The sequence below is a fragment of the Halichoerus grypus genome, chromosome 9 (genome assembly GCF_964656455.1).
Source record: "Halichoerus grypus chromosome 9, mHalGry1.hap1.1, whole genome shotgun sequence".
NCBI classification, from domain to species: Eukaryota; Metazoa; Chordata; class Mammalia; order Carnivora; family Phocidae; genus Halichoerus; species Halichoerus grypus.
Window position 1 is genome coordinate 106893413 of NC_135720.1, and position 25854 is coordinate 106919266.

The 25854-nt window shown below is 50.7% G+C and overlaps 3 protein-coding genes across 5 annotated transcripts in view; 2 read left to right on the top strand and 1 right to left on the bottom strand.

The window, feature by feature from the left end:
* The window catches only part of CCND3 (cyclin D3), a 90564-nt gene extending 75841 nt beyond the window's left edge, over positions 1-14723 (top strand). The window contains exons 1-5 of one of the 2 annotated variants that reach the window (XM_036102088.2): positions 7765-8112; positions 9005-9220; positions 12190-12349; positions 12881-13017; positions 13527-14723. In XM_036102088.2, coding sequence (XP_035957981.1) covers positions 7915-8112; positions 9005-9220; positions 12190-12349; positions 12881-13017; positions 13527-13694 — 879 coding nt within the window. In that variant the 5' untranslated portion in view covers positions 7765-7914 and the 3' untranslated portion in view covers positions 13695-14723. Of the gene's footprint in view, positions 1-7764; positions 8113-9004; positions 9221-12189; positions 12350-12880; positions 13018-13526 lie in introns of those variants that run through there. The other variant, XM_036102096.2, reaches the window with a different exon arrangement.
* The window catches only part of MED20 (mediator complex subunit 20), a 174495-nt gene that overhangs the window by 75771 nt on the left and 72870 nt on the right, over positions 1-25854 (top strand). The window lies entirely within an intron of this gene.
* Positions 15770-25508, bottom strand: BYSL (bystin like). 2 transcript variants are annotated; one of them, XM_078055336.1, is made up of 7 exons: positions 25167-25508; positions 21269-21431; positions 19044-19116; positions 18489-18622; positions 17777-17937; positions 17542-17644; positions 15770-17010 (listed from the first exon to the last, which is right to left on the bottom strand). In XM_078055336.1, the coding sequence occupies exons 1-7, from the start codon at positions 25429-25431 to the stop codon at positions 16665-16667; spliced, it is 1245 nt and encodes a 414-aa protein (XP_077911462.1). In that variant the 5' UTR covers positions 25432-25508; the 3' UTR covers positions 15770-16664. The 2 variants fall into 2 exon arrangements, with proteins under 2 accessions (XP_077911462.1, XP_035957898.2); XM_036102005.2 differs by having other exon boundaries at positions 18978-19116; positions 25167-25507.

The window sequence follows — 25854 nt, forward strand, 5'->3', positions numbered from 1 at the left end:
GAGAAGCAGACTCCCCACTGAGCAAGGGATCCCGATGTGGGACTCAATCCCAGGACCCTGGGATCATGACCTGAGCCGAAGGCAGACACTTAACCGACTGAGCCATGCAGGCGTCCTCAAAGACTTTTAAAAAAAGGGTCAGGGACTGTTCTAGAATAAAAGAGATTGAAGAGTTAGGGTAACAATGCACGCATGAGCTTTGAGGGGATCTTGGGTTGAGAAGGAAAAAAACTACAAAAGGATATTGGTGGAACAACTGGGCACCTTTGTATATAGATTGTTTATGGTATTGTGTTAGTGCTAGTTTTCTAATTGTGATCATTGTTTTGTGGTTATGTGGGAGACGGCTGCATTCTTAGGAGACACAGGCTGAAATATGTAGGGATGAGGAGTCATGATGTTTGTAATTAGGTCTCAAATGGTTCAACAAAACACACATGGATTTAGGTGAAGGGCATGACTATTCTTGCAGCTTTTCTGGAGGTTTGAAATATTTCAAAGTAGAAAGTTGGGGGAAAACAGGATTCACATATAGGTTCCTTCAGTTCTCAGAAAACGAGGAAATCCAAGAATGGTGTATTAGACCATGTCTATTTTATTTTTATTTTTTTTCCTCCCCCACCTCTCAGACCACGTTTGGTGTACTAGATTGTTTCAGTGACTAGAATACTGTCTTCTTCACCCTCTCTGAGGCAAAGAATTTGCCAAACCTTTGCCACCGCAAGAGTAATCCCTCGTGTGTTTTATTTGGCAGGTGCCTTCATATCCATTGTATTACATTTATTATCATAAATAGTCCATACGCATGAAGAAGTTTGTGTCTTTAACTACCACAGTCACAACTAACTTTTTTTAATGGCTTACCATATGTGAGGCACTGTTCTGCGTATTTACACAAAAGAGCCCGTTTCAGCCTCACAACCACTCTGTAGGGGAGGTATTATTATTATCCTCATTTTCAGAAAAGGAAACTGAGGCACAGACAGGTGGTATAACTTGCCCACAGTCACGAAGCCAGGGATGGGGAGTGCGGAGCCCTGTGGCCCTGGGCCCTGCAGCATTCACCACTCACCCCTGACCACACGCTTCACATCATGAGCTGGATCATAGACGTTTGCTAGAGCTGCCTGCCCAGGAGGGGGGCTTCCGCTGCTCAGGCTTTTGCTTTCCTCTGAGGGGTTCTGGGTGCATGTCCATAGCAGAAAGGGTACTCCTTGAGAGAGGCAATAATAATAATAATAATAATAATAATAATAATAATTGGGTACTCCTTGAGAGAGGCAATAATAACAACAACAAAAACAACGACAACAGAAACTACCATCTTTTTTTTTTTTTAGGATTTTATTTATTTATTTAAGAGAGAGAGAGAGCATTAGCAGGGGGAGCGGCAGAAGGAGAGGGAGAAGCAGATCCCCTGGATCATGACCTGAGCCAAAGGCAGACGCTTAATCCACTGAGCCACCCAGGCGCCCCCAGAAACTACCATCTTCGAGGGCTCGCCATGTGCTAAGCCAGGGTGAGAAGTTTTTCTGCCTGTTTAGTTATCCTCATTGGACAAAAGAGGAAACAGACCGAGAGGTTCCAGTAACTCCCTCAGAGTCATAAGGCCTGGAGCCAGGCTTTGCACTCCAGCAGCCTGACTCCAGAGCCTTTCCCCACCCTAAGGGTGCCTTGCGTCTACCTGTCCTCTCAATGAGTTTGAAGGTAACTGAGCCACCGAATGGAGCCAGGTAGTCAGGCCGGGAGTGAGTGGGGTGAGGGTGGAGTCGGGGGGTGGGAAGTGACGGGGGGGGGAAGGGAGGGGAGCTGAGCCTCCCTCAGAACTTTGTTCACCCCCTCAGTTCCCAGATGGGGACATTTCAGTGTCGCAGAGGAAGAGGAGTGGGAGAAGGAAGAAGAGGAGGAAGAAAGCATTGTAATGCTTCCTTCTTGGAGCTTTTCATCTGACCTGTGGCATTCCATTCCCACCCCTCTTCTAACTTGCCATTTCCTTGAGCAACTTTTTCTAATTGAGTGCACCTGGCAGAAACTCCTCCCATATTGGCCCGGGTCACTGCTTTGTCGTTTTTGTTTTTGTTGTTGTTGTTGTTGTTCTTAACAAAAAACAAGGGGAGCCCCTATTCCTTTGAGGTAGAGGTGATTGGTGAAGTCCCCTAGGCAGATCAGCCAACATGTCAGGAGCCGCTCCGACCTGACGCTGCACTGAGCTCACCTGCCTCCTTCGAGGACAGCGGCTGGTAGCTGAACGGCTCCCTGGCCCTGGAGGTTCAGGATGACTCAGCCCTGGGCACGGCAGTCCCAGCCCAGGGTGAGGCAGAAGTATCCCTCAAAACGTCCTGCAGACCAGACTTCCCTTTCCCAGGGTACAAGTTCCCACCCTACCTTCCAGGACTGGGCGGTCTCTGTGTGCCTCTTCCACAATAAATCAACAACTAATAAATCAACACACACTCATGGGAGAAGCATAAGAGGCAGAAGAATGAATTAGTTAAGGGCAGGAACCCTGCAGCCAGACTGCCCGGGTTGAATCCTGCTACTACCACTGAGTTCCTGTGTGACCCTGGGCAAATTATTTAGCTACTCTGAGTCTTAGTTTCCATTTATGTAAAATGGGGTGAAATAATAGTATACTTCTCATAAAGTTGATGTGAAAATGAGATGATTTAATACCTATCAGGTTCATACAGTGCCTGGGACCCAGTGAGCCCTCCGTAAGGGACTGATATTCTTGCTGGTGGTCACAACACAGTGCTAGGTCTTGCAGAGGAGACCCAGGCATATAGGACACAGTCCCTTCCTAAGAGGAGGCAATATAGCAATAGAAAGGGGACGGTTCGGGAAGAGCTAAGTAGACCTTCAGTATGTTATTTAACTCCATGGGACCTCAGATTTCCCATCCAAAAACCATTCTTAGAGGCTGAGACAGTGGATCATAAACATCCTGCCCAGTGCCTGGCATATAGTTGGATCTCAATACATTTGGATTCTCTTCCCCTTTCTAGGAACTACAATCTGGATAGGGACAGAGAGCAGGTCCAGAACCAGCCAGCCAAGTATACAGGTAGAAACATGTGCAGTTGGATCTGTAGAAAGAGAAAGAAAGAAAGAAAGAAAGAAAGAAAGAAAGAAAGAAAGAAAGAAAGAAAGAAAGAAAGAAAGAAAGAAAGAAAGAAAGGGCAAGCAGAGAGGATTAATGGGCTGACCAGTGGTGGAAGGGGGAATGAAGAGATGGGGAGGGCAGTGAGAGGTCCTGCCATGATTTTAGAGGTCTGTAGAGAAGAAGATTCTGTTTTCTCTGTCTCATATCATTGTCTAACTGGAGTTTTTCGTGCTAACTTACATACCTCTTGTTGTAGTTGAAGGCCAGTTCTCTTGGAAGTGAAGGGACCATGGTTATTTCACACTGGATGAGCTTTTAGTGTTTTTCTGAAACACTTTTATGCTTGATATTGGGCTAAAGACCTGGTGAATTTCTTTCTTCTTCTTTTAAAGATTTTATTTACTTGACAGAGAGAGAGAGAGAGAGCACAAGCAGGGGGAGTGGCAGGCAGAGGGAGAGGGAGAAGCAGGCTCCTCACAGAGCAGGGGGAGCCCGATGTGGGACTAGATCCCAGGACCCCGGGATCATGACCTGAGCCGAAGGCATTTGATTAACCAATGGAGCCACCCAGGCACCCTAAGGTGAATTTCCATAGACAAAAGCTGCAAGAATTCTGAGCGCCAATTCCCAGTGAAAGTCTTTGGCCGTGAATGCCAAAAATAAGGCATAGTCTGAAGTGCAAGAACCAGGCCAAGGGATGCTTACTGCAGAGAAGAGAGTGAGAAAGAAAGAACAGATTGTTAAATCAGTGCCATGGGAACTTTGGGTGATAATTTGGGAAAAGTAAGGCTAGCACCCCACTTAATATGATATAAGGGGAATAAAGGTAAGTAACAATATATACATTAAAAAAAAAAACCCCAACTTTATATACTCATGAAAATGCAGATTTTGGGGGCCTCATGACAGACTTGAAGAATGAAAAGCCCTGAGGCAGGGCCCAGAAACCTGCATTTTCAACAAGTTCCCTAGGTAATAAAAAACATTCATCTGTAAATATTTCCTACATTTTCTTGTAGTGCTTTTATAATTTTAAGGTGGGCAAGGCAGAAGTCATTATAGAAAATATCAGTAGATAAGGCTATGTAAAATAAAAAACTTTTATTTGGTAAAAAAAAGAAATCTCCCATGAACCAAAAGTGAAAGGCAAACAATGAACTAAAAAAAAAAAAAAAAATTGCAACATATATAACAAAGAATAAATATGAAAAGGGGTAAATATTCTTCACATGTAATGAGCACTTATAAATCAATAAGAAAAAAATTCATATAAAAGAACGGGCAAAGGACATAAATAGGTAATTCATTTATATAAGACATGTAAATGTCTAATAATATGTCAAAATATTTTTACTAATATTCCACTTTTCATCTGTCCAGTTTTTTCTCCATAAAAAATGTGGCATACATATACAGTGAAAGATTATTCAGCCATTAAAAAGAAAAAAATTCTGCCATTTATGACAACACTGACAGACCTTGAGGGCATTATGTTAAGTGAAATAAGTCAGAGAAAGACAAGTATTATATGATCTCACTTTTACGTGGAATCTATGAAAACCAAACTCAGGTACAGAAAACAGATTGTTGCTTGTCAGAGGCAGGGGGGTGGGGAGGTGTGGAAGGTAGAGGAAATGGTGAAGGTGGTCAAAAGGTACAAATTTTTAGTTATAAGGTAGATAAGTTCTGGAGATACAATGCACAACATGGTGACTACAGTTAACTACTGTACTGTATATTTGAAGGTTGCTAAGAGAGTAGTTCTTAAAAGTTCTCATCAGAAGAGGAGATACTACGTGAGGTGATAGTTGTTAACTGATTGTGGTAGTCATTTTGCAACATATACATATATCAAATCATTATGCTGTCTACCTTAAATTACTCTAACAGGTATATGTCATTATATCTCAATAAGACTGGAAAAAAATTTTAAGATATGAAATAATGGTGATTTACTCTCTCATCAAAGATACAGTTTTCTTATCTCAACAGTGCTACTCAATAATTCTGAAAGTAAAGAAACACCTTCCTTCAGACAGATCTAGTTTCTGGTTCTGTACTTCAAACGCTACATTTTTTTTTTTTAAGATTTTATTTATTTAATTTGACACAGAGAGAGAGAGCACAAGTAGGGAGAAGCAGGCAGAAGAAGAGGGAGAAGTAGGCTCCCCGCCGAGCAGGGAGTCCCCTGTGGGGCTCGATGCGGGACTCGATCCCAGGACCCTGGGATCATGACCTGAGCCGAAGGCAGCCGCTTAACCGAACCACCCAGGCGCCCCCAAAAGCTACATTTTTTTAGTCCTCCTGCACCCTAAAAGCCTCTTACACTTCCACACCTTTGCCTCCCCAGAACTTCATACCCAATCTTTATAATTTTAAATTTAGTGTTCTCTTTCATGAAAGAGTGCATTGCAATGATTAGCTAAAGCAACTGCATGTTTGTATTTTTGAAGACGGGAGTAAAGGACTTACAAGATCAGATAAGGCGTATGGCACACATACATGTTGATACAAGTGCTCTTGAATTAAAAATATATATAATTACTGATATACTATTTTCATCTCTCCAGTTGGTAGTGTTTTTTTCTTCTTTCAAATTTTCTAATGTTTGTTCATTAGATGAGTTCAGATTTTTTTTTTTTTAAAGATTTTATTTATATATTTGACAGAGAGCGAGCACAAGCAGGGGAAGCAGCAGGCAGAGGGAGAAGCAGACTCCCCAAGGAGCAGAGAGTCTGGGGCGATCCCAGGACCCTGGGATCATGACCTGAGCCAAAGACAGACACTTAACCAACTGAGCCACCCAGGCGCCCCTCAGTTCAGCTTCTTATCAGGGAAATTTGGTAATAAGAACTGTATCAAAAGCCTTAGAATGTTTCATAACCTTACATTGAGAAATTCCTCTTCTAGAAATTAATTCACTTCTAGAAATTAATCATGAGTGTGCACAAAGATATTATGACAAAAATATTTTACAGTATTGTTTCTAGTAGGGAAGAACTAGAAACAACTTAAATTTCCAACAATACAGCTCTGATAAAATATATTTTAATACATTAACCAAAGGCATACTACGTAGCCATTAAAAATGTAGAATATATAATGACATGGAAAAAGTATTAACAGTCTTTTTTAGTGAAAAAGAAAAGCTTACAAAACAGCTTGCAATCTTATTCCTAAAAATATGTGTTTATTCATAGAACAATTGTAGAAAGATAAACACTGACATTTTAAAGGGTTGTCTCTGGATGGTGAAATTGTAGGTAGTTATTTCCTTTTTTTTGTGGCTTCTACATATTAAGTTTTCTGTAGTGTAAATGAATATTCCTATGATATGAAAATGATAGTAAAATGTATTATATAAAAAAGAACAGGGGTATGTAACTGGCTCTGTCAGAAGAGCATGCGAGACTCTAGATCTTGGGGTCCTGAGTTTGAGCCCCACCTTGGGGATAGAGGTCACTTAAAAAGAAAGAAAAAAAAAAAACAACAACAAAAAACAATTCATTGAGAAAAATGCTTAGCGTAAAACTTGCCTCTTCTGTAACTCATTTCTCTAACAACTCACTTCTTTAGTGGCTCCTTCCTGGGGAGGACCCCAGGAGAGGCAGGGATCTCCTCAGGCCTTCTCCCATTTGGAGCTTTCCGGGAGGCCTGTGGTCAGCCTCTTGGTCACATAGAATCCAGCTTTGGGGAAACTTAGAAGTAACCCAAAGTTTGGGAAGTGGAGAAATGGCAACTGGAAGATTTCATAGAGTCGGAGCCAGGAACTCCCTTCACAGAGGATCTAGTTTCTCCGCCCATGTTTTCCTCAAACAGAAACTAGGGCCGACTTCAGGGCTTGTCCAAGGCCACCCAGCCAACTTAATGACAAGGTGAGGCCTTGAATCCATGGCCTGTCCGCCCTGTTGTATTTCTGTAATATGCAGATTTAGACCAGTCCTTCTCATACTTAAACTGTGCGCGCAGGGATCCCCAGGGATTTTGTTGAAATGCAGATTTGGACCCCGCCGGTCGGGGTGGGCCATTTCTAACCAGCGCGCAGGCAATGCCAATTTTGCCGGGCTGGGGATCGCAGTTTCCCTGGCTGTGGTGCAGGGCACGGATTCTGGAGCCAGGCTTCAGCTTCCCAGTCCCAGCTCTGCCACAGACTCTATGATTGTGACACTCACTGTGCTTCAGTTTCGTCATCTGCGAAATTAGTCTCCTACCTGACTCGTAGAGTTTGCGTGAGGATTTTTAGTAAGTTGTTACACGTTAAGTGCTCAGATCGGTGTGCGTGAAGAAGTGGCTAGCTTACTATCATTCCTATTCCCCCGAGCCTTCAGGGGGTGAAGCAGGGTCTGACGAATGAATGAGCAACCTTTTGGAAGAAAGCTCTTTCCTGGGCGGCTAGAGTCAGAGAAGCAAAAGGGGAGGGCTGGTCGGTGGGGGAAGAGGCCCACCTCCAAGGAGCTTCTCTCCACCCGGTGGTCAGAAGGGCCGGGAGCGCCCGGAAGCCGGCCGGCCCGCGCCCCGCCGACCAATGCGGCCGCCCGGGGGGAGGGGGCGGCCAGCCAGCCCTTTCCGTCTGGGGCTCCGGCGGCCCCGCCCCTTGTGCGTTGCGCCGCTCGAGCATTCCACGGTTGCTACATCGTCGCGAGGGGCGGGGCGCCTGTCAGGGAAGCGGCGCGCGCGCCGGCGCGGGCGGGCTGGGGCTCGGCCGCGCAGTGCCAGCGCCAGCACCAGACCCGCGCCCCGCGCTCTCCCGACCGCCGCCTGCGTTCTGGCTCGCGAGCCCGAGCTCCCGCCCGCCCGAGCGCTGCCCGAGTATGGAGCTGCTGTGCTGCGAGGGCACCCGGCACGCGCCCCGGGCCGGGCCGGACCCGCGACTGCTGGGGGACCAGCGTGTCCTGCAGAGCTTGCTCCGCCTGGAGGAGCGCTACGTGCCCCGCGCCTCCTACTTCCAATGTGTGCAGAGGGAGATCAAGCCGCACATGCGGAAGATGCTGGCGTACTGGATGCTGGAGGTATCGCCCGGAAGGGTCTCCCCTCCCCCGCCGCCCGGCTCCGGACATCCCCGGGCCGCCCTGTCGGGACATCCTGGTCCCAACAGCAATCAGCAAGATGCTTTGGTGGCTCAGATCCCCGGGGCCTGGCCTTTCACTCGGGCACCCTAGCCAGCCGACTGCCTCCGTGGTGTCCCTTTCCCTTCCCCAGCCCTAACTCTGACTGCCGGTCGTTTGGCACCCTCACTAGCCCTCTCTTCGGGCCGGGAAAGCGGGACCAGGGCAACCCTCTCCCCTCCGGCTTCTCTCAGCGTCTCCTGCCTCCCTCCCCCGCTCGGATTTCTCAGGAGAGCGCGCCTGGAAAACCCTGGGCTCGGCCGCCCCCGCCCCAGAGTCGGTTCCTGTGTCTGTCGCGGGGTTCTGGCGGGGAAGACGGTGGGGGTGGCGCGCGCGCTGTTCCGGCAGTCAGGGAAATGAAAAGTGCGGGAGGCAGCGGCTGGAGTCTCCTCCCTTCCCTTTGGGTGTGTGCAGTGGGTGGTGGTAATGGGGGTAAGGTCCCAGTTCTCCGGCTACCGTGGGTGACTCTTCCGTTTCCCCAACCCCCTTCTCGCCATGGAGGAGGGCAGTCTCAGTTTGGAATCCTTCTTAAGGAAGGGAGCCTCTGGCGTACCCCCACCACCCCCCCCAGAGGAGGGGGAAAGGAGGCAGGCAGCTCAGAGGAAGTGGGGGGCGTCACCTTGGGGAAGGCGCATCCTCCTCCGTATGTTAGTCCTTGTCACCGAAGGTACACTTATCCCCCCTCCCATGTTTTTGCTCCCCATCCATTTCCCTTCAGCGCCCCCCGCCCCCGTCCTTTAGTGCTGCAGCGTTTCCCATGCCCCCGCCCCAGAAGTGACTGTGCGCCCTCCCCCAGGTCTGTGAGGAGCAGCGCTGTGAGGAGGAAGTCTTCCCCCTGGCCATGAACTACCTGGATCGCTACCTGTCCTGCGTCCCCACCCGAAAGGCGCAGTTGCAGCTCCTGGGTGCCGTCTGCATGCTGCTGGCCTCCAAGCTGCGCGAGACTACGCCCCTGACCATCGAAAAACTGTGCATCTACACCGACCACTCTGTCTCTCCCCGCCAGCTGCGGGTGCGTGCATAAGTCTCCCCACCCCCGACACAATAATACCTCCTCACTTACCAGGAAGAGGAAAGCCAAGACCTCAGAGGCTTTCTGCCCCTGGGGAGGGTAGCGGCAGCTTATTTTGGGGGGCAAAAGGTGGGGCACCGCGGTGGGACAGTCAGGGTAGCCCCAGCCCAGGCTCGAGCTGCCAGCACGAATCGAATCCCCTTCTCCTGACCTCCAGGGGGTGCCATTCCTTCCTGGTCTTTCCCCCAGATAGCAACAAGTCAAACTGCATGTCTATACTCACTAGTACTTTGCCTCTGGGTTTACACAGCCACCATGAGTTATTTATTGGCAGCAAAAGGACATGCCTGCACACCCCCACTGGAGTGGGGGAGTGGAATGTGCTTCATGTGGGGGAGGGGGCTGCCTTGGTTGAGTCTTTGTCCCAGTGTGGACTTTGTGATTAAAAAGCCTCGCAGAGGCGATTAAAGCCAGGCCCTGATTGCTCTCAGGAAGGGCCAAGGAGTTGTCATCCCACCTTGTTTCCTTCCTTTTATATCCCAGAAGAGATAGCTCCTTTCTTGTCCTCGTTCTGAGGAACTTGAGCAGCTGCTTCAGGCCTGGTGGAGTCACCTCTCCCTTTCCCCCTCAGTCAAAGGCCAGAGCTGAGGGACAGCCGGGGAGCTGAGCTGCAGCTGCTTCCGATGTGATCATGCTGCCCCCTCCCCGGGCCCACCCACTCCGGCCGGAGGTCTTTCATAACCCTGTGGGGAGCTTCTGTCACTCCTGTGGTTTGGGAAGTGGCTCCCTGGGCCTCTTGCTGGGAACTTGGGCTGGGCTCTTCCCGAGGCAAGGCAAGAGAGTCAAGGCTCTCCCCATTGAGCCTGGAAAGGAGGGTGGGGGAGCTGCTTGGATCTGGGAGAGGTTATTTAGGGCAGGCAGATCATCTCCTGGGGGGGCCAGGGGGAGAGGATGGGTGAGCTGGCACCTTCCTCCACCTTGCTCTACGGCCCGGCCAAGTCTTCTCCTGACCCTGAGAGGAGTCTCTGGGCCCCATCTCCCGGGAGGAGGGCAGCATGCAAGCTGCTGTGATTGGCTGGCCAAGAAGCCAGGGTACTGGGGGCCCCCCGACTGCTGCTTGTCGAGGAACAGGATTCCTCTTCCTGCCAAGTCGCTCTCAGAGATGGGAGTAGGAGGCCGGAGTTGGGAATCCGGGAGGCCCCACAGCTCTTTGTGATGAATCTGGTAGTTCTTGGCCAGTCTGAAGGTGGAGCCGGTTTCCAGGGCCAGCGAGCGAGATGTTTTTGGAGGGGCTTGGGCTGGAAGGTAGAAGGGGACTTCCTTTTTGTGAAAAGACTGGCACGGTGTGTGCGCCTTTGTGTGAGGGGAGTTTTTCAGAACAGGCCACAAGGACTCTTCCTCCACTCCCTCTGCCTGAGCTGGGGGTGGAGTGTGCAGATGCCTTCCTAGAAGGTCAGAGTTGGAAGGGACTGCAGAGAACTCCAGTCGGTCCAAATCCTTGTGCAGCAGAGGCCCAGTGGAGGCCCAGAGAAGGAGGGGGAAGCACTGCCCTGAAGCGGATGAGGAGGGTCTGGGTCTTCTGGCTAGCCCAGGGGGCCTTGAAGCCTACAGATGTGGAAGCTGCCAAGCCACTGCCACTAATCACTCCCAGGGGTGTGTTGTCCACCAAGCGAGGGCGGAGATTTTCAGGAGTTGCCCGGATACCGGGTAAGGTGGCTGCCTTCCCTCACATGGGACCCCCTGCCTCCCCACAGGGAGTGCCCCACTCCAAGTTGCCTTCCAGATGGTTCCTTGGAGGCTAGGTGCTTTCTGTTCACTTCTGAGTTAGAAATTGGAGCACTGGGACAAGCATGAGTAGAATGCTGGCTTCTCTGCCCAGCTTCTTTTGCCTCCGGGCCAGGCTCTTTTCTGTAGGGCCCTGTGAGAGGCTTGGGGCTGATTGGGGAGGATGACACTTAGGTGGCGGCCAGGAGAGGGACAGCTGTGACCGGGGACCTGGAAGAGGTTGGGCGGGGTTGCCATTTCTGCCTCAGTAAGGGGCCAAACCCATGAGTTCCTTCCTGAGATAAAACAATGAAGAAATCCTCATGCGTGCAACTCAGAAATGGGGCCGGGACTAGGAACCCCAGACGAGTGGATTGGGGTGGGGCTCCCAGCCTCCCTCCAGGACCTAGCAGTGGTATGTAGGTGTGAGCAGGCGAAGATAGGGTTTGGTCCCTCAGGGATCATCTGGACCCATCCTTTCTGGCTTGGCCTCCCCTTGGCTTCCTGAGACTTAAATGACACTAGCCACTGTGGTTCCAGGTAAAAGGGGTGGAATGGGGTGCTACATCTCAGACCCACCCCCACCCCCCCAGTGTCCCACCAACGGGATGTGGGTTGGGTTGGGTTGGGTAACCTCCCCTTTGAGGAACCTCAGGCTTGGTTCAGTGGCTGTGTCACAGAAGGCGTGGCCTCACGTTCATTCTGGTTTCTTCAAGGGGTGTGGACTTGGCTGGGATGCAGAATTGGAGGAGAGGCTAGTGGTGGTCTGCCCTTTCTCAAGTCCTTGGGATTTCGGAGAGTCTTTCTGCTTCACCTCCGAGGAGGCTCAAGGTTATGCTGCCGGTGGTATTTGCTGCTGTAGTCTTTTCTTTCAGCCCTGGCTGGGGAAGTGCCCAGAGCCCTGCATGAGGTCAGAAGACCTGCACTGTCGGCCCCCGAAAGCTAACCAAACAGGATTGAAAGAGACTGCTTCTATCAAACATGTAGTTTTGGCACTTAGTAAGCGAACAGTAGGTGCCCAAAGCCAACTCCCCTAGTTCTTCTGTGCCCTGGACCCCCCATTGCACAGCACCAAGTCTGTACACCCAGAAGAACTGGGGTCTTGACCTTCGAATTTGATGGGCTTCCTTCCCTGTGAGACTTCTGCTTTACTCCCTACCCTTCCCTCCTCAGCCACTGACTCCACCCTCTTTCCCAACCTCCAGGACTGGGAGGTGCTGGTCTTGGGGAAGCTCAAGTGGGACCTGGCAGCAGTGATTGCCCATGATTTCCTGGCCCTGATTCTGCACCGGCTCTCTCTGCCCCGGGACCGACAAGCCTTGGTCAAAAAACATGCCCAGACCTTTTTGGCCCTCTGTGCTACAGGTAAGATTTTTTGCCAAATGAGGAAATTCCAAAGCCTCGGAAGGGTGACACGTAACTGGACTGTGGTTTGTACTCCTCTCACGATTTGTGAATATTCGATCCCCTCTTGAGACTAGGGGGCCCAGAAAAGGCAGCAGAACATAATCAGAGCTGTATGGGATTTGAGAGACCCCCCAGGATTTAGGGGCTGAGAGAGAAGTGACTTGCTCAAGGTCTCACAGTGATGAAGCTGGGAGCAGAACCAAGGTCTTCTTGACCCTGGTTTTGTTTCCACATCAGGAAGAGCCTCATTCACTCCCCGGTCCCTGGTCAGGCTCACTTCCCAACCCCCCTGGACCTGATGGACCCGTGGGAGTTTGCTGTCTACCCTGGTGCTCTCTAGGAAAGCGGCCCTTTCCTGCCCTCCTCCATTGCTGCTCTTCTAGTGCTCACTGCAGGGAGTTTCCTGCCCTGTTCACACTGCCTGGCACTTTTCTGAGCCAAAGGAAGTCCACACTAAGCCTTTGCCTCATGCTTGCCTCCCTTTCCAAGATTACACCTTCGCCATGTACCCGCCATCCATGATCGCCACGGGCAGCATTGGGGCTGCAGTGCAAGGCCTGGGTGCGTGTTCCACGTCTGGGGACGAGCTCACAGAGCTGCTGGCAGGGATCACAGGCACTGAGGTGGTGAGTGCTGGCCAGGGGAGGCCCCGGGGGCGCCGCAGTGGCTCAGCAGTTCCTAAAGCAGTGCTATTCCCTGGGCCCCCAGCAGAGGGAGGCGTGCATCCCTAACCTAGTCCCTGCTCCTGCTTTCAGGAGCCCCACCCTTGGGGCTCGTGTGGCCTTTTATCTCCTGCCTTGGTCTGGGGAAGAGCAGGTGTCTTGGGTGGGTTGAAGGCACTGTCCCTGGGTGCCCTTTTCTTGCCAAATGGTATGCAGGAGTGGGGGTGGAGGATCTGCTGTCACACGCAGGGCTGCTCTCACACCCCCTTGCCACATCCTCTTGGCAGTTTCTTAGAACTGAAGGCTGATTCCTGGGGCTGGGCTGTGGCCTAACCTCCCTAGACTTCCCTGTGTGCTGGAAGGTGTCCTTCCCCCGCATCTGCCACCAGATGCTGTGGGAAGTGGACCCTTAGTCCGAAAGGGGACCTTCTGCCATCCCACCCAGCAGTCACTCCTCACCGTTCCGTTTGCAGGACTGCCTGCGGGCCTGTCAGGAGCAGATCGAAGCTGCCCTCAGGGAGAGCCTCAGAGAAGCCGCCCAGGCCTCCCCCAGCCCGGCGCCCAAAGCCCCCAGGGGCTCCAGTAGCCAGGGGCCCAGCCAGACCAGCACTCCCACAGATGTCACAGCCATCCACCTGTAGCCCCGGAGAGGCCCCCTCCAGTGGCCACTGGCAGCAGAGGAGGGGACACTGCCACCCCCCCCCCCCTGCCTGCAGGAACGAACCACGCCACGTCTGAAGCCTGAGGGGGCTCCTTCCTATTCGCCCCTTGCAAAGCAGAAGGGGTCAGGCCCTACCTATCCCTGCAGTGTGCACTAAGGGGCCTGGCCAGCCAGCCATGTTCGGGTGGCCAGCCAGGCTCCTCTTTTTCTCTGTATCTGACCAGCTCTGCTCCTTCCCTGATCCTAGCTGGCGGTGGGCCAGGCTGGTCAGAAATGAAATTGAAGTAGGTAAAATACATGTACCAGCATTCCTTTTTGAGGCCCCCTTATATCTGGGGCTCTCACGTTCTCAGATGCCAACATGCCCCCAGTGCCTTATAAAGGTGTTGCACCTTCCAGAGTTCTTGCATTTGGATTGGGGTCTTTCTGAAGAAGTTTCAGATATTCTGATAGACATGTGTGAGGGGAAACAGTCTGGACAGCTCCTCTTGACATACTTTGGAGGCCCCTGCATAATCCACGCTCACAGCTGCTCCCAGAGGGCCGGCCCAGGCCTCTGTCAGAGGGGCAGAACCCACCAATTCCTCCTTGCTTTGCTTGCCGCTCAGCTTCTCCTGTATGATTGAGGGGGATCAGTGCTGAAGGAAGAGGTGGTTTTAATTTATTAATTGTTTTGAGGACAACTGTAAGAGGGTGTGGTGGGGCCCATCTACCCCACAAGTGGTGGTAACCCTGGTGGTTGCTGCATCCCTCCCCTCTGCTACTGGCTAGAGGATCTTTGTGGCTGAGGAGCTGCTACAGCCTGGAGTGGGGCCATGCCCTCCTCTCCCTCTGGCCCTCTGCCCCATCCTCTGGGGGTGAGGGATGGAGCAGGGATAAACTGGAGGTGACTGAGCCCCTGTCTGGAGAGGGAGGCAAGCCCTGTTGACACAGGTCTTTCCTAAGGCCACAAGGTCCAGGCTGGTGGCCCAGGACCATCATGCTACCTTAATAAAGATTCTGGAATAAACCTGGCTTTGGCTTCTTGGGTTGGATGGTGGCATGGGGAAAAGCTGCTTCTAGAATGCACGATGTAAGCAGAACAGAAGTCAAGGGTCATGATGCAGGGGTCCTCACAGACCATTTCTGTAAAGGGCCAGAGAGTAAATATTTTAGGCTCTGTGGGCCATTTGGTTTCTGCCCCAGATATAGTCAGTTCTGCATTACAATGGGATGTACGCATTCCTAAAACTCACTGCACCATGCAAAATTGCACAATAAAAACCACAGGGCTCATGGGAAAACAGGCTTGAGGCACAATACTCAAAAACTTAATGAATGACACATTTTTTTAAAAAGGAAATGAAGTGGCTAGCCTAGTTTTTACTTTAAATGGTTAAGGAACCTATATACTACAATATGGCCCTTTATCTTGAAAAAGACCTGAAGTGTGTGTGTGTGGAAGCAGAGGTTAGAAGGCTGTGAAAGGCAAGCTATGACACCAGGTGTGGGTGTGGTTCCCCACACAAGGTAAACTGAGGCAGTGCTGGTGTTTGAGGCCTGTGCAGTCTGTCGTACCTGGCTTGCCGCAGCTGGGCAAGTTTCACGTCGTTGCTCAAAGACAAATGTGCAGAGAAATGTGAAATTCGTCATCAGTTTCTCCCCACATATATAAACTGGGTTGGAATGAATTCACCAAAAGCAAACGAGAAGGGTTCTAGAAGGATTGTACAGCTGGCCCTTGAACAACATGGTTTGAATTGGGCAGGTCCACTTATACGCAGATTTTTTTCAATAGATGCATACCCTTATGGTAATGATAAACAGGAATACTGTACCTGTGACACGTGACTTACGCAATGTGTGAACGGACTGTATCATCAGTAATTACGGCTTCCAGTCAACACTAGGCTATTGGTAGTTATGTTTGTGGAGTCAAAAGTTTTATACACAGATTTTTGGCTACGTGAGGGGGTTACCGCCCCTAACCCCTGCACTCTTCAAGGTCCAACCTTACTCAACTCTGCTGCTGTAGCATGAAAGCAGCCCAGCCATAAAAATACAAATGGATAGGGATGGCTATGTCCCAACACACTTTACTTATGGACACTGAAATCAATTTCATATAATTTTCACCTATCACAAAATACTGTTAATTTTTTCCCCAGCCATTTAAAAAATGTAAAAATCACAATTAGCTCATGGGCTGTAAGAAAACCAGCATATGATTCTAGTTTGCCAACCCCTGGTCTAAAGCTTTAAGTAGCCAAGAAAGTTAGGAAACCTGTCTAGTGGTGACTCCCGATCTACTCATTCCGGGGCCTGACCTTATTATTCTCTGCAGCTCCAGTTTTCTCTAGGGACTTTCTCCTGTAGCAGTCCACACACAACTGAGACAGGACCATCTTCTGAACCACCTCCTGGTTGCTGGCATTCCCCCAAAGTAGCCTCTGCCTCTATGAAGGCTCTACCTGGAGACACAAACTTACAGAATAAGGAGGTGGGGGGGGGGGGGGGAGTATCCTCTGTAAACTGTTAAGAATCCACTCCTAGATAGGAACAGGGAAGAGCTTCTCTCCAGCTAAAGAGGGAAAGCAAAAAGATCTCCATTGATCACATCAAAACACAGAAGTTCAATAAATACCTGCCTTTGGTTTTTTTCCACATCCCAGTGATGTTAACACAACAGCCTGAGAGAAAGAACCTATTGCAAGCCCCAGCCAGGGAGTGGGAACACTGGTGTGGGGCACCTCAGGTCAGGTCTCAGAACTGAATAGGGACGAAGACCTGGAATGGAAGAGGGAGCCAGCCAGATCCTCCAGTCCTCCCTGTCAGGTATCGGGAGTCACAGATGCCTGTGACCTCTCTCACTGTCCCCATCTGTCCCGACTTCAGCTGTAAAAGCTCCGTGTCACCAACAGGGAATCCTGGTGTCCCCTCCTGCCCCTCAGACCAGGGCAAACCACTTTTCTCACTCCATGGTGACAGGCACATCCTCCACATCTCGGGGGACTGCGCTCTGAAGCTCACGCCTGATCTCGGGGGATAGCTGTGGATGGGGCTGCAGCCGGAGCAGTTCCAAGAGGGCCTCTTTCTGATCCGCAGCCAGGTCTGCCTTGTAGCGCTGGACCAGAGTCAGGAGGCACTGATGCCAGAGCACAGGCAGTTCGCGCCTCTCCGTCCGGAAGCCCAGGAAGTGGAAGACCAGGGCGTCCAGCACGCGGTAGGGCAGCGCATACTTCTTATCCAGCAACAGTCGCAGGAAGATGCTGTTAGCACCGCTGTATTCCATCTCGGCAATTTTCAGCATGGCCGCGCTGGTGGGGAAGGAGATGCTAGAGGGAAGATCCGCCCTCTCCCGTCCCTCCTTCCCCTCTCCTCCTCCGCTGGCCCCTGCACTGTGCTATTCCTAAGGGGGCCATCTCGGGCCTTCTTCTCACCTACCCAATCTGACACCCCCTCGGCCCCAGTTACCAGCTCTACGCAGATGCACCCCAAGTCCCCACCTCTCACTCAGCCCCTTGTCTCAGTATCTGGCCAGAATAGATTCGAGTATCTGAAGATCTCCACCCCTAATACTCTCTTCCCATGGTCCTCATTCATTCATTCATTCATTCATTCATTCAACTATTTACTGAGCACCTGCCATGTGCCAGGCACTGGGCTCCTGTTTTGGGGGAACTTACATTCTAGTGGAGCAGCAACACGCTCAGGAGCATAAACAAGCCAGAGATCCAGCGCAGTTCTAGCTCCTTCTCCACTCTGTCCGCCCCCCCCCCTCCCCAATCCTGGGATTCTCCTATCAGGGTATCTCCTGACTGACTGTCCTCCACACCCACCAACACTACCTGGAGTGCAACACAGGGATGGAGCATTTGGTGATGATGCTACCCACGATGATGGCTTCCCGCAGGGTACAGCTGCCAGACTCGCACAGTGGGATCAGGATCCCTGGGGAGGGTCAGAGGGGCCGGGGTGAGGGAAAGGCGCTAGAGCAGATACAGTCATCTCCCAAGTCCAGATTGTTGTTTTCACCTGCAGGAGCTCCAGCCCCTCCCTCTCTGCAGCCTCCTGGGCTCCCACCTTTAAACCAGGCTCCAGGCTTGAACAGAGCCTTCTTGAGTGCCATGTAGAGGTGGAAGTTGAGTCGTTTGTACTCAGCGATGTCGTCTCGTACCCGGGGGAGCAGGACAAGGTTGTAGAAGCGCTGAGCCATGCGTTCCTTGAGGTTAGAGGCGAAAATCCTAGGGTTTTTTTGGGGGGGGGGGTGCCGGGAAGAGGAAGGATATGGGGGAGATCCAGGTCACTCAAGAGCCTGGCTCTGGCGCTCTAAATATCACCGTGGATGGTGCACACGAGATGTGAGGGGTGTGTGGGAGTCAGCTGTGTGCACCTGACATCTGAGTCGGATGAGAGAGGGCACAGGAGGGGTACAAGGTGCACCCAAACAGAGTGAGCACTGTCCTAGGGACAGCCAGAACTCTGTGCTATCCCCCTTCCTTCCCCAGCACGGGTTCTCTCTACCCTGCTGTTACGAGGGACCTGAGCGTGCCTGGGGAGCCACAGACTTCAGGAGCCCCTCTGACACACCAGGGGTTGTCCCCCAATAGTTATGAGCCCCGCTTCTGGAAACTTATCACAGCGGAGTCTCAATGGGGTCCTGGCCCCGAGACATGAAACGGGAAAGCTGGGAAAACAGTGATCTAAAGAAGCTCCAGCTAGAGCTCTGGGCCAAGACTAAAATGTAATGACAATGGCAGGGAAAGCCTGTCCCCCCCCAACCCCCAGCCTCTACCTCGTGGCTTGGTACATGGCGGCTGCAGTCCAGGCCTCGGGCTCCGTGACGTAGAGGATCTGCTCCCAGTTGGAGAGCGCAGGGATGATCTTGAAGGCCTTGGGCAGCTTCCCACTGCGGTACTTGGATAACACCTGGGGACGAGGGTACAGAATCAGCACCGCCAATGACACGGAAGCCGTGTGCCCTGTGCCAGGTCCGTCTCTGTGGTTTTCATGGCTTAGCTCATTTAATGCTCACAAGGACCCTGTAAGGATGTGCTCTTAGCACCCTCGTTTTCCAGGTGGGAAGAGGAAGACCAGGGTGAAGGATCCTTCCCCGAGGCCACCAAACATGTGAGTGGCAGAGCAGGAATCTGAGCCCACACACTCGGGCTCTTAAGTCTGCTCTTGGCCACTGGGCCTCGTTTGTGTGAGGAGAGAAAGCCTTACGTGGGAGCCCACAGCCCCTGGGAGGGTATTCCATCATGGCTCTCCTCTCGGCCCTCACCTCCCGGACCCCCCTGTAGACCTCCAGAACCCGGGGGTCCAGCTGCGGCATGGGAAAGCCTGACACCTCTGACATAACTGTCTCAACTTCCGTCTGCTTCTCGGTCAGCTTCTCCATGATGATGTCAGCCAGGGTACGCCTACAAGTAAGGGAGGTGCGGGAGGGAAGGAGAGAGGGCTGTGGTCAGTCCAGGAGGCTTTAGGCAGCCCGCGCAGCCCCTTGTGAGCTCCAGTACATCTGTGATCCCGCTGGGATGTGTGGCCCCAGCCTCCCTGGGCCCTACCAACCACTGCAGAATCCCTGCAGGGTGCAGAGGACCCAAAAGTCATTCAGTCTGGGACAAAGCTGACAGCTGTAGGGAGGTGAAGAACCTGAACTCTGAAGTCAGTCGGCCTGGGTTCAGATCCCAGCTTTTCCTCTCCCTGTATGACCCTGGGTGTGCTCCTTGGCCTCTCTATGCCTCAGTTTTCCTCATCTGTGAGACAGGGATAATAACAGTACCTAGCTCATAAAGTTAGCATAAGGATTACAAGAATTAACGTTTGTACGTTACTCGGAACTATTAGTACACAGCAAGCGTGCGGTAAGCACTACCTATTTCAAACACACCTATCATGTGCTGGCAATATGCAGAGGGCTCCCCGTTACAAAGTCCTGGTGTGACCTCTCTAGAGGGCCAGACACATCTCAGTTACCTTCTAAGATTTCAAGTAGCTGGGGGCCATTAAGTAGGGACTATGACACAAACTTTCCCCCCAATTTCACTTATTAAAATTTATGGAAAGATTTCTAACATCAATGATATTTTTCTCAGGTTCCTTACGCAGAGTATATCAAACATAACCTTATCATGATGGTTAATTACTGTTACATTGGGCTTTGGTACAATAATGGTGTCTTCGGAGACTGCGAAGGTATATTTAAAACATCTCCTGTTTTCTCAACGCCAGGCATGGAGGTAGGGCTTTGCAGATGTTATCTCGTATAGTCTGTGCGACATCCCGTAGAGGTGTCGTTGCTGCCCTTGTTCAGACACAGGAACTGATACCCACAGAGGTCAGTAACTCCCCCAAGGTCTCACAGTCTTGGTGGGAGTTAAAGCCTGGCCTTTCACGTTCTGAAGTTCAGGTACTTGACAGTATAATGTAACGCGCCCCCAACTGCACAGGCCTCTGACCGCTGAGTTCACGTGGGTCTGGGCTTGCTTTCAGAAGTTGTCAGCTGTCATTTCTCAAGACTGTTGGCAACCCCTGTTTTCGGTAGTTGCAGGCAAGAAAATCATCCGGCCAGTCCTGCCAAAATGCTGTGTTACCAAGGAGTTCTGAGGTGCTGGGTGAGAACCCGAGGGGCTCTCTGGCAGGACAAACACACCAGCCCAGAACACACTTTGTGACATCTACTTCAGCTGCTGGGCATCAGTGTGGGCAGTGGGCTCATTTCCTCACTCTGTGCTCTCAAACAAGCAACCACAGAACTCCTCCTTCAGCTTTCCTGTCTTATTCTCAGTATTATCAGCCAACGAAAGATGCATTAGCCCCCCAAAGCCTAAAAACACTGTCACGTAAGTATCACAGGGTCAGAATGAACTAGTTGAGGGACTTTTATCCGAGACTCCCCTTCCCCTGGGTCAGAATCTACAGGCTTAAGAGTTTGATTGTAGGACCTTCAATGCCCACATGTTTTGGAGCTACCATTTAGGATACATGGCATTACACTGTGCTTCTACCCGGGGGCGAGTCTGCCCACCAGGGAATATTTTGCTGTCTGGAGACATTGTTTGGTTATCACGATTGTAGGAAAGATCACTACTGGTATCCAGGGAACAGAAATCATCCAGATGCTAAACATCCCCCATCGCACAGGACAGCCTCCATAAAAAAAAGAATTATCCAGCCCAAAACGCCAGTAATGCCAAGGCTGAGAAACCCTGGCTGAAATGACGCTGAGAGTATGAAAGAGACCTGGCCAAGGAAATCGAGCTTAGCACTAAGAAAACCAAGCAGGCCAAAACCAAATCCAATGGGATGGATCGCCCTGGAGGCATGAGAAAAGGCCCTGGAGCTGTTTTCCCAGGGAAGCCTGGGCAGTTCTACAACAGGTGGACAGATGGGCAGGAGGTCTGGGTCATTCCCACCGAGGATGGGCCAATTTTGCCAAGTTGGTTCCCCAAAACTAGCTATGCTCAGGCCCTTCCCAAAGGCATGGAACCAAAATTGCCAGGCCATATGCTTCCCTGCAGAAAGCTGCCACAGGGACCGGACATCCCACACCCCAGGCCATGCCAGCCCCACCTGGCAGGAGGGTTCTTGTTCATGAACATCTCAATGGCACGCTCATCCTCAGGGTCCACGACCACCTCCGCATGATGGCCCACCCCCGTCATTGTGGCAGCCTTCTCCAGGGTGGGCCACTCCTCGTCCTCATCATCTGATCCATCCTGCGGGACTCCTGGACCTAGAACAAGAGAGGACACGGATGAGCAAAGGCAAGCCATGGGTGAGGGATGTAGAGGTCAATTCAACTTTACCCATCAGGCACAGTACAGGCCTCGCATGGGCTTGTAACAGACACAGACAGATGCAGTGAAAGCAACGATGCCCCCCACTGTCTTCCAGTTCCCAGGGGCTTCCTGTTCCCGATCTTGCTTGAGAAACAAAATGTACAAATATGAGCCAAGGAGACAGCGATGCCAGTGAATAATCGTTAAACATGCTACACTCAGTTATATATCAGGAGCTGTTCTAAACACTGTATTTAATTTTCATAACACCAAAAAGTAGGTACTACTATTCTACCCAGTGTCAGATGGGGACTCTGAAGCATAGGAAAGTTAAGTAACTTGTCTAAGGCAGGTACTCTGGGTTGAGACTGCGCATTCTTCACCTCTGTTCCATACATATTGTCGCACTTCATTATATGCCAACATGAGTGATAGAGGCAGTGTAAACCACAGGCATGTAAAAGGTGATGAGAGCAGAGGACAGTCAGACTCTGAACAGGCAGTACGGGAACTGGAGGAGTGTGCTCCAGACGTGGGTCACAACACTGGCAGGAACAGTTGGTTACAAGAGTATCTAACAGGCAGTAGCAAGAAATAAGGCTAGATGGGTAAAGTAAAGCCAGACTGCGGAGGGCCTTGAGGCCAGGCAATGGAGTTCAGATTTCAATGGAACAACGCCCCCTTTTTAGAACTTATTTATTTGAGAGACAGTGGGCACACATGTGTGCGCGCATGCACACGAGCATGAACAAGGGCAGGGGCAGAGGCAGAGGGAGAAGGAAAGGGAGAAGCAGACTCCCTACTGAATGCAGAGCCAGACGCCGCAGGAAGCTCAATTCCAGAACACTGAGATCATGACCTGAGCCAAAGTCAGACACGTAACCGACTGAGCCACCCAGGTGCCCCTGGCACAACCCATTTTTATAATGGACTACTGGAAGGCTACAAGCTGCCTGGGCATCTGAAAAGGGATGTAATAATCCAAGCAGAAAGATAAAATGTTACACGGGAACAGCGCATTAAGAACAGAGGCAGTGTGGGCGCCTGGGTGGCTCAGTCGGTTAAGCATCTGCCTTTGGCTTGGGTCATGATCGCGGGGTCCTGGGATCGAGCCCCCATAAGGCTCCCTGCTCAGCAGGAAGTCTGCTTCTCTCCCTCTGCCTGCCACTCCCCCTGCTTGTGTGTGCTCTCTCTGTCAAATAAATAAATAAAATCTTAGAAAAAAAAAAAAGACAGAGGCAGTGTGTGATAAAAGCTAAATGGGGGAGGCAGATGCGCCAGACTTTTGTCTCCATGTGCTAACAAACCCCAAATCTGTGCTTGTAGGTAGATTTCCCTTTACTCCAGACACTCACTCCAGCTCCCTCCTGTACAGCAGCTCTTGGATGAGCCATAGGCAATTCAAACCTCACCTGTCATCAACTGAACTCCTCTTTTCCTTTTAGGTCTCTGCTACTCACTGTGTTCCATGTCTTAAGTAAATGGTACTACTGTCCACCAAATGCTGAGCCAGAACCTGGTAGGCTTGCCTCATCCCCTGCCCTCACCCCCAATACACAATCAATTACCAAGTCCTATTCAATTCTACCTGACAGACTATCTCTCAAATCCCTCACAGTTCTGCGTAAACCTAGATCAGCGTCATCTCTTGCCTGCAACAATCTCCTAACTGGTCTCCATATCCTCCAATAGCCCCCTACTGTCTTTAAGACAGCTTTAAATCCTGAACATAGCTTCCAAGTCTTTTGTAGATTTGGCTCCTACCTACCTTACTACCATTAACCCATTCACCCAGCAAACAATGAGTGCCTACTATATGTGAGGCACTGTTCTGAGTACTGAAATTAGTGTAAAAGAAACTTACAGAGCTTATATTTTAATAGGGGAGACACACAATACTAAGTATTAAAATAAGACAAGTGCTATGAAAAAAAGGACACAGGGCAGAGTAGAGAAGTTGGGAGTGTGGAAACAGGAGTGGGGGCTATTTATTTCTTTCTTTTTAAAGATTTTATTCATTTGGGAAAGAGAGAGAGAGAGGGACAAGCAGACTCTCTGCTGAGCATGGAGCCTGACGCCGGATCCAATCCCAGGACCCTGAGATCATGACCTAAGCAGAAGTCAGATGCTTAACTGACTGAACCACCCAGGCGCCCCCAGGTATTTCCATTTTTAATGGAGTGGCCAGGACAGGCCTCTCTGAGAAGATGAAGAATCAGGGAATAAACCTACAAAGGAATGAAGACAAAAGGAATAACAAGGGCAAAAGCCCTAACTTACTATGTTTAAGGAACAATAAAGCCTGTATGGACGAAGACGTCAAGGGGAAAGTAGTAGAAGAGGTCAGATTGGCAACAGGGGCAGATCATGTAGGTCTTTGAAGTCCTCCAGCTGTTGCGAGTAGACTCTAAGGGGGATGGGATACTAATCAGGAAGCTACAACAATAATCCAGGTGAGAGATTATGGTGGTTCAAACAGGACTGTGTTCTAAGGTGATGAGAAGTGGTCTGACTCGGGATCTATTTTGAAGGTAGAGTCAAGAGGATTTCCTAACAAATTAGATGTGGAGTTAGAAAGGGAGGAGTCCAAGGTTTCTGTCTTGAGCAAATGGAAGGATATCATCCTATTAACTGAGATGAGGAGGACAGTGGGAGGAGCAGGTTTGGCGAGAATATCAGGATTTGTTTTGGACACATTAAATTTGAGGTGTCTATTAGACTTCAAATGGAAGATGTCAAATAGGCAGCTGAAATAGAAGAATCTGATTTTCATGGAAGAGATCAGGGCAAGAATACAAAGTTAGGAGCAGTCACTAAGTAGATGGCACTTAAACCATGAAACTGATGACAGCACCAGAAAAGTGACATGAAGAGATCCAAGAGCTGAAACTTGTGGCCCATCAATGATAAGAGGCTGGGGACAAAAGAGGAGCCAGCAAAAGATACTGAAGCCAGGAGGCCAGTGTTCAATTGTGTCCAATACTGCTCTCAGGACAAATGAAAGAGATCTGAGAGACAGATTAAGCGACTTGGAGGTCAACACTTCCACCCTAATAATACTGACCGTCTTTTAATTAGTCTCTCTCCCTCTTGAGCACCTAAACAAGATCATTCTTTCTGCTCAAAGCACTCTCCACTCGTTTTTCAAGTCTCAGCACAAAGGTTATGCAATCTGGGAAGCCTGACCCCCAAAAGTAATGCTACTGTTATTAAGAAAAACTATACTTTCTTTATTCTGGAATGTATTATTCTAATCATCAATTTAATTGTCTCTCTCTTGGGCTAGACTGTAAGATCCTGAAGTCAGGCACGTGGCTATCTTGTTTCCTTCTTTACCCAAACCATCTAAACTCCTAGCACAGTGCAAAGCACGGACTAGACAACTCCCAAGAATGTATAGAACAAATGGATAAATGTTAGGAGTGCTCAGTGGCGTGAGCAACTACTCCCTGTTGGTCTAACTGCGGGGGTGCCTAAAAGCGAGTATCTAAAACTACAAGTGGTTTTAAATCTGCTCCAGAGCTGGGTCTCCCATTTCATTACCTTTGCAAGGGTGTAATGCGGACCCCTTATTTATTTTATTTGATTTTCTTGATTTCAAACGATTCCCCTGCCAGATACCTTTTGGCCGCCTACTTACCCCCATAAACTAACCACCCTCTTCCCGGCACTCACCCCCCACCACTCACCCAGCCGCGTGGTGCGCTCGCGTGGCGCTGCGGGCTTGTCCCCAGTCCCATGCTCGGCCTCGAGTTCCTCCTGCTGCTGCCGTGCTTGCTGCAAAATCCGTCGAGTCAGCCGGGGCCCCACATACTCTTCCTCTTCTCTGGTCCCACGACCCCGCCGCTTTTCCCGGGCTCCTGCCCGCACCGCGTCCCCAGCCAGGATCTGCTCAGCCAGGGGAGCATGTTTTTCCTGACCCGCAGCTCCGCGAGCCGCCTTAAATTTGGGCATTTTCCCCCAAAACTTTGCCGGAAAGCTTCACACGTGCCAACGCAGGAAAAGGGGAAAAAAAAAAAAAAAAAAAAAAAAAAAAAAAAAGCCTTGACTGCGCTTGCGCAGTGAACTCCCAGTGCCCAAGAGGCCCCCCACGGAGATTACAGCGCCTCCTAGCGTTCGGAGGCCAGGCGTGCCATCAGCGCCGTCACACCCCCTAAAAGAGCTCACGGGTCCTGGAGCTGGACTCCCGAATAAACTCATTGCATTTAACGTTGGCTCCTATAAGTGGTGGCAGTCCGAGCGATGATTTTCTACTTTCACGGATCGAGGACCTATGTGGCCAAACGTGAACTTCCCCAGAAACAAGGCGGGGGGGCGTGGCAGGAGCCGCGCAGGGACGCCACTGGAGGCGTCACCGAGGGGTGCCTAGACCCGCCC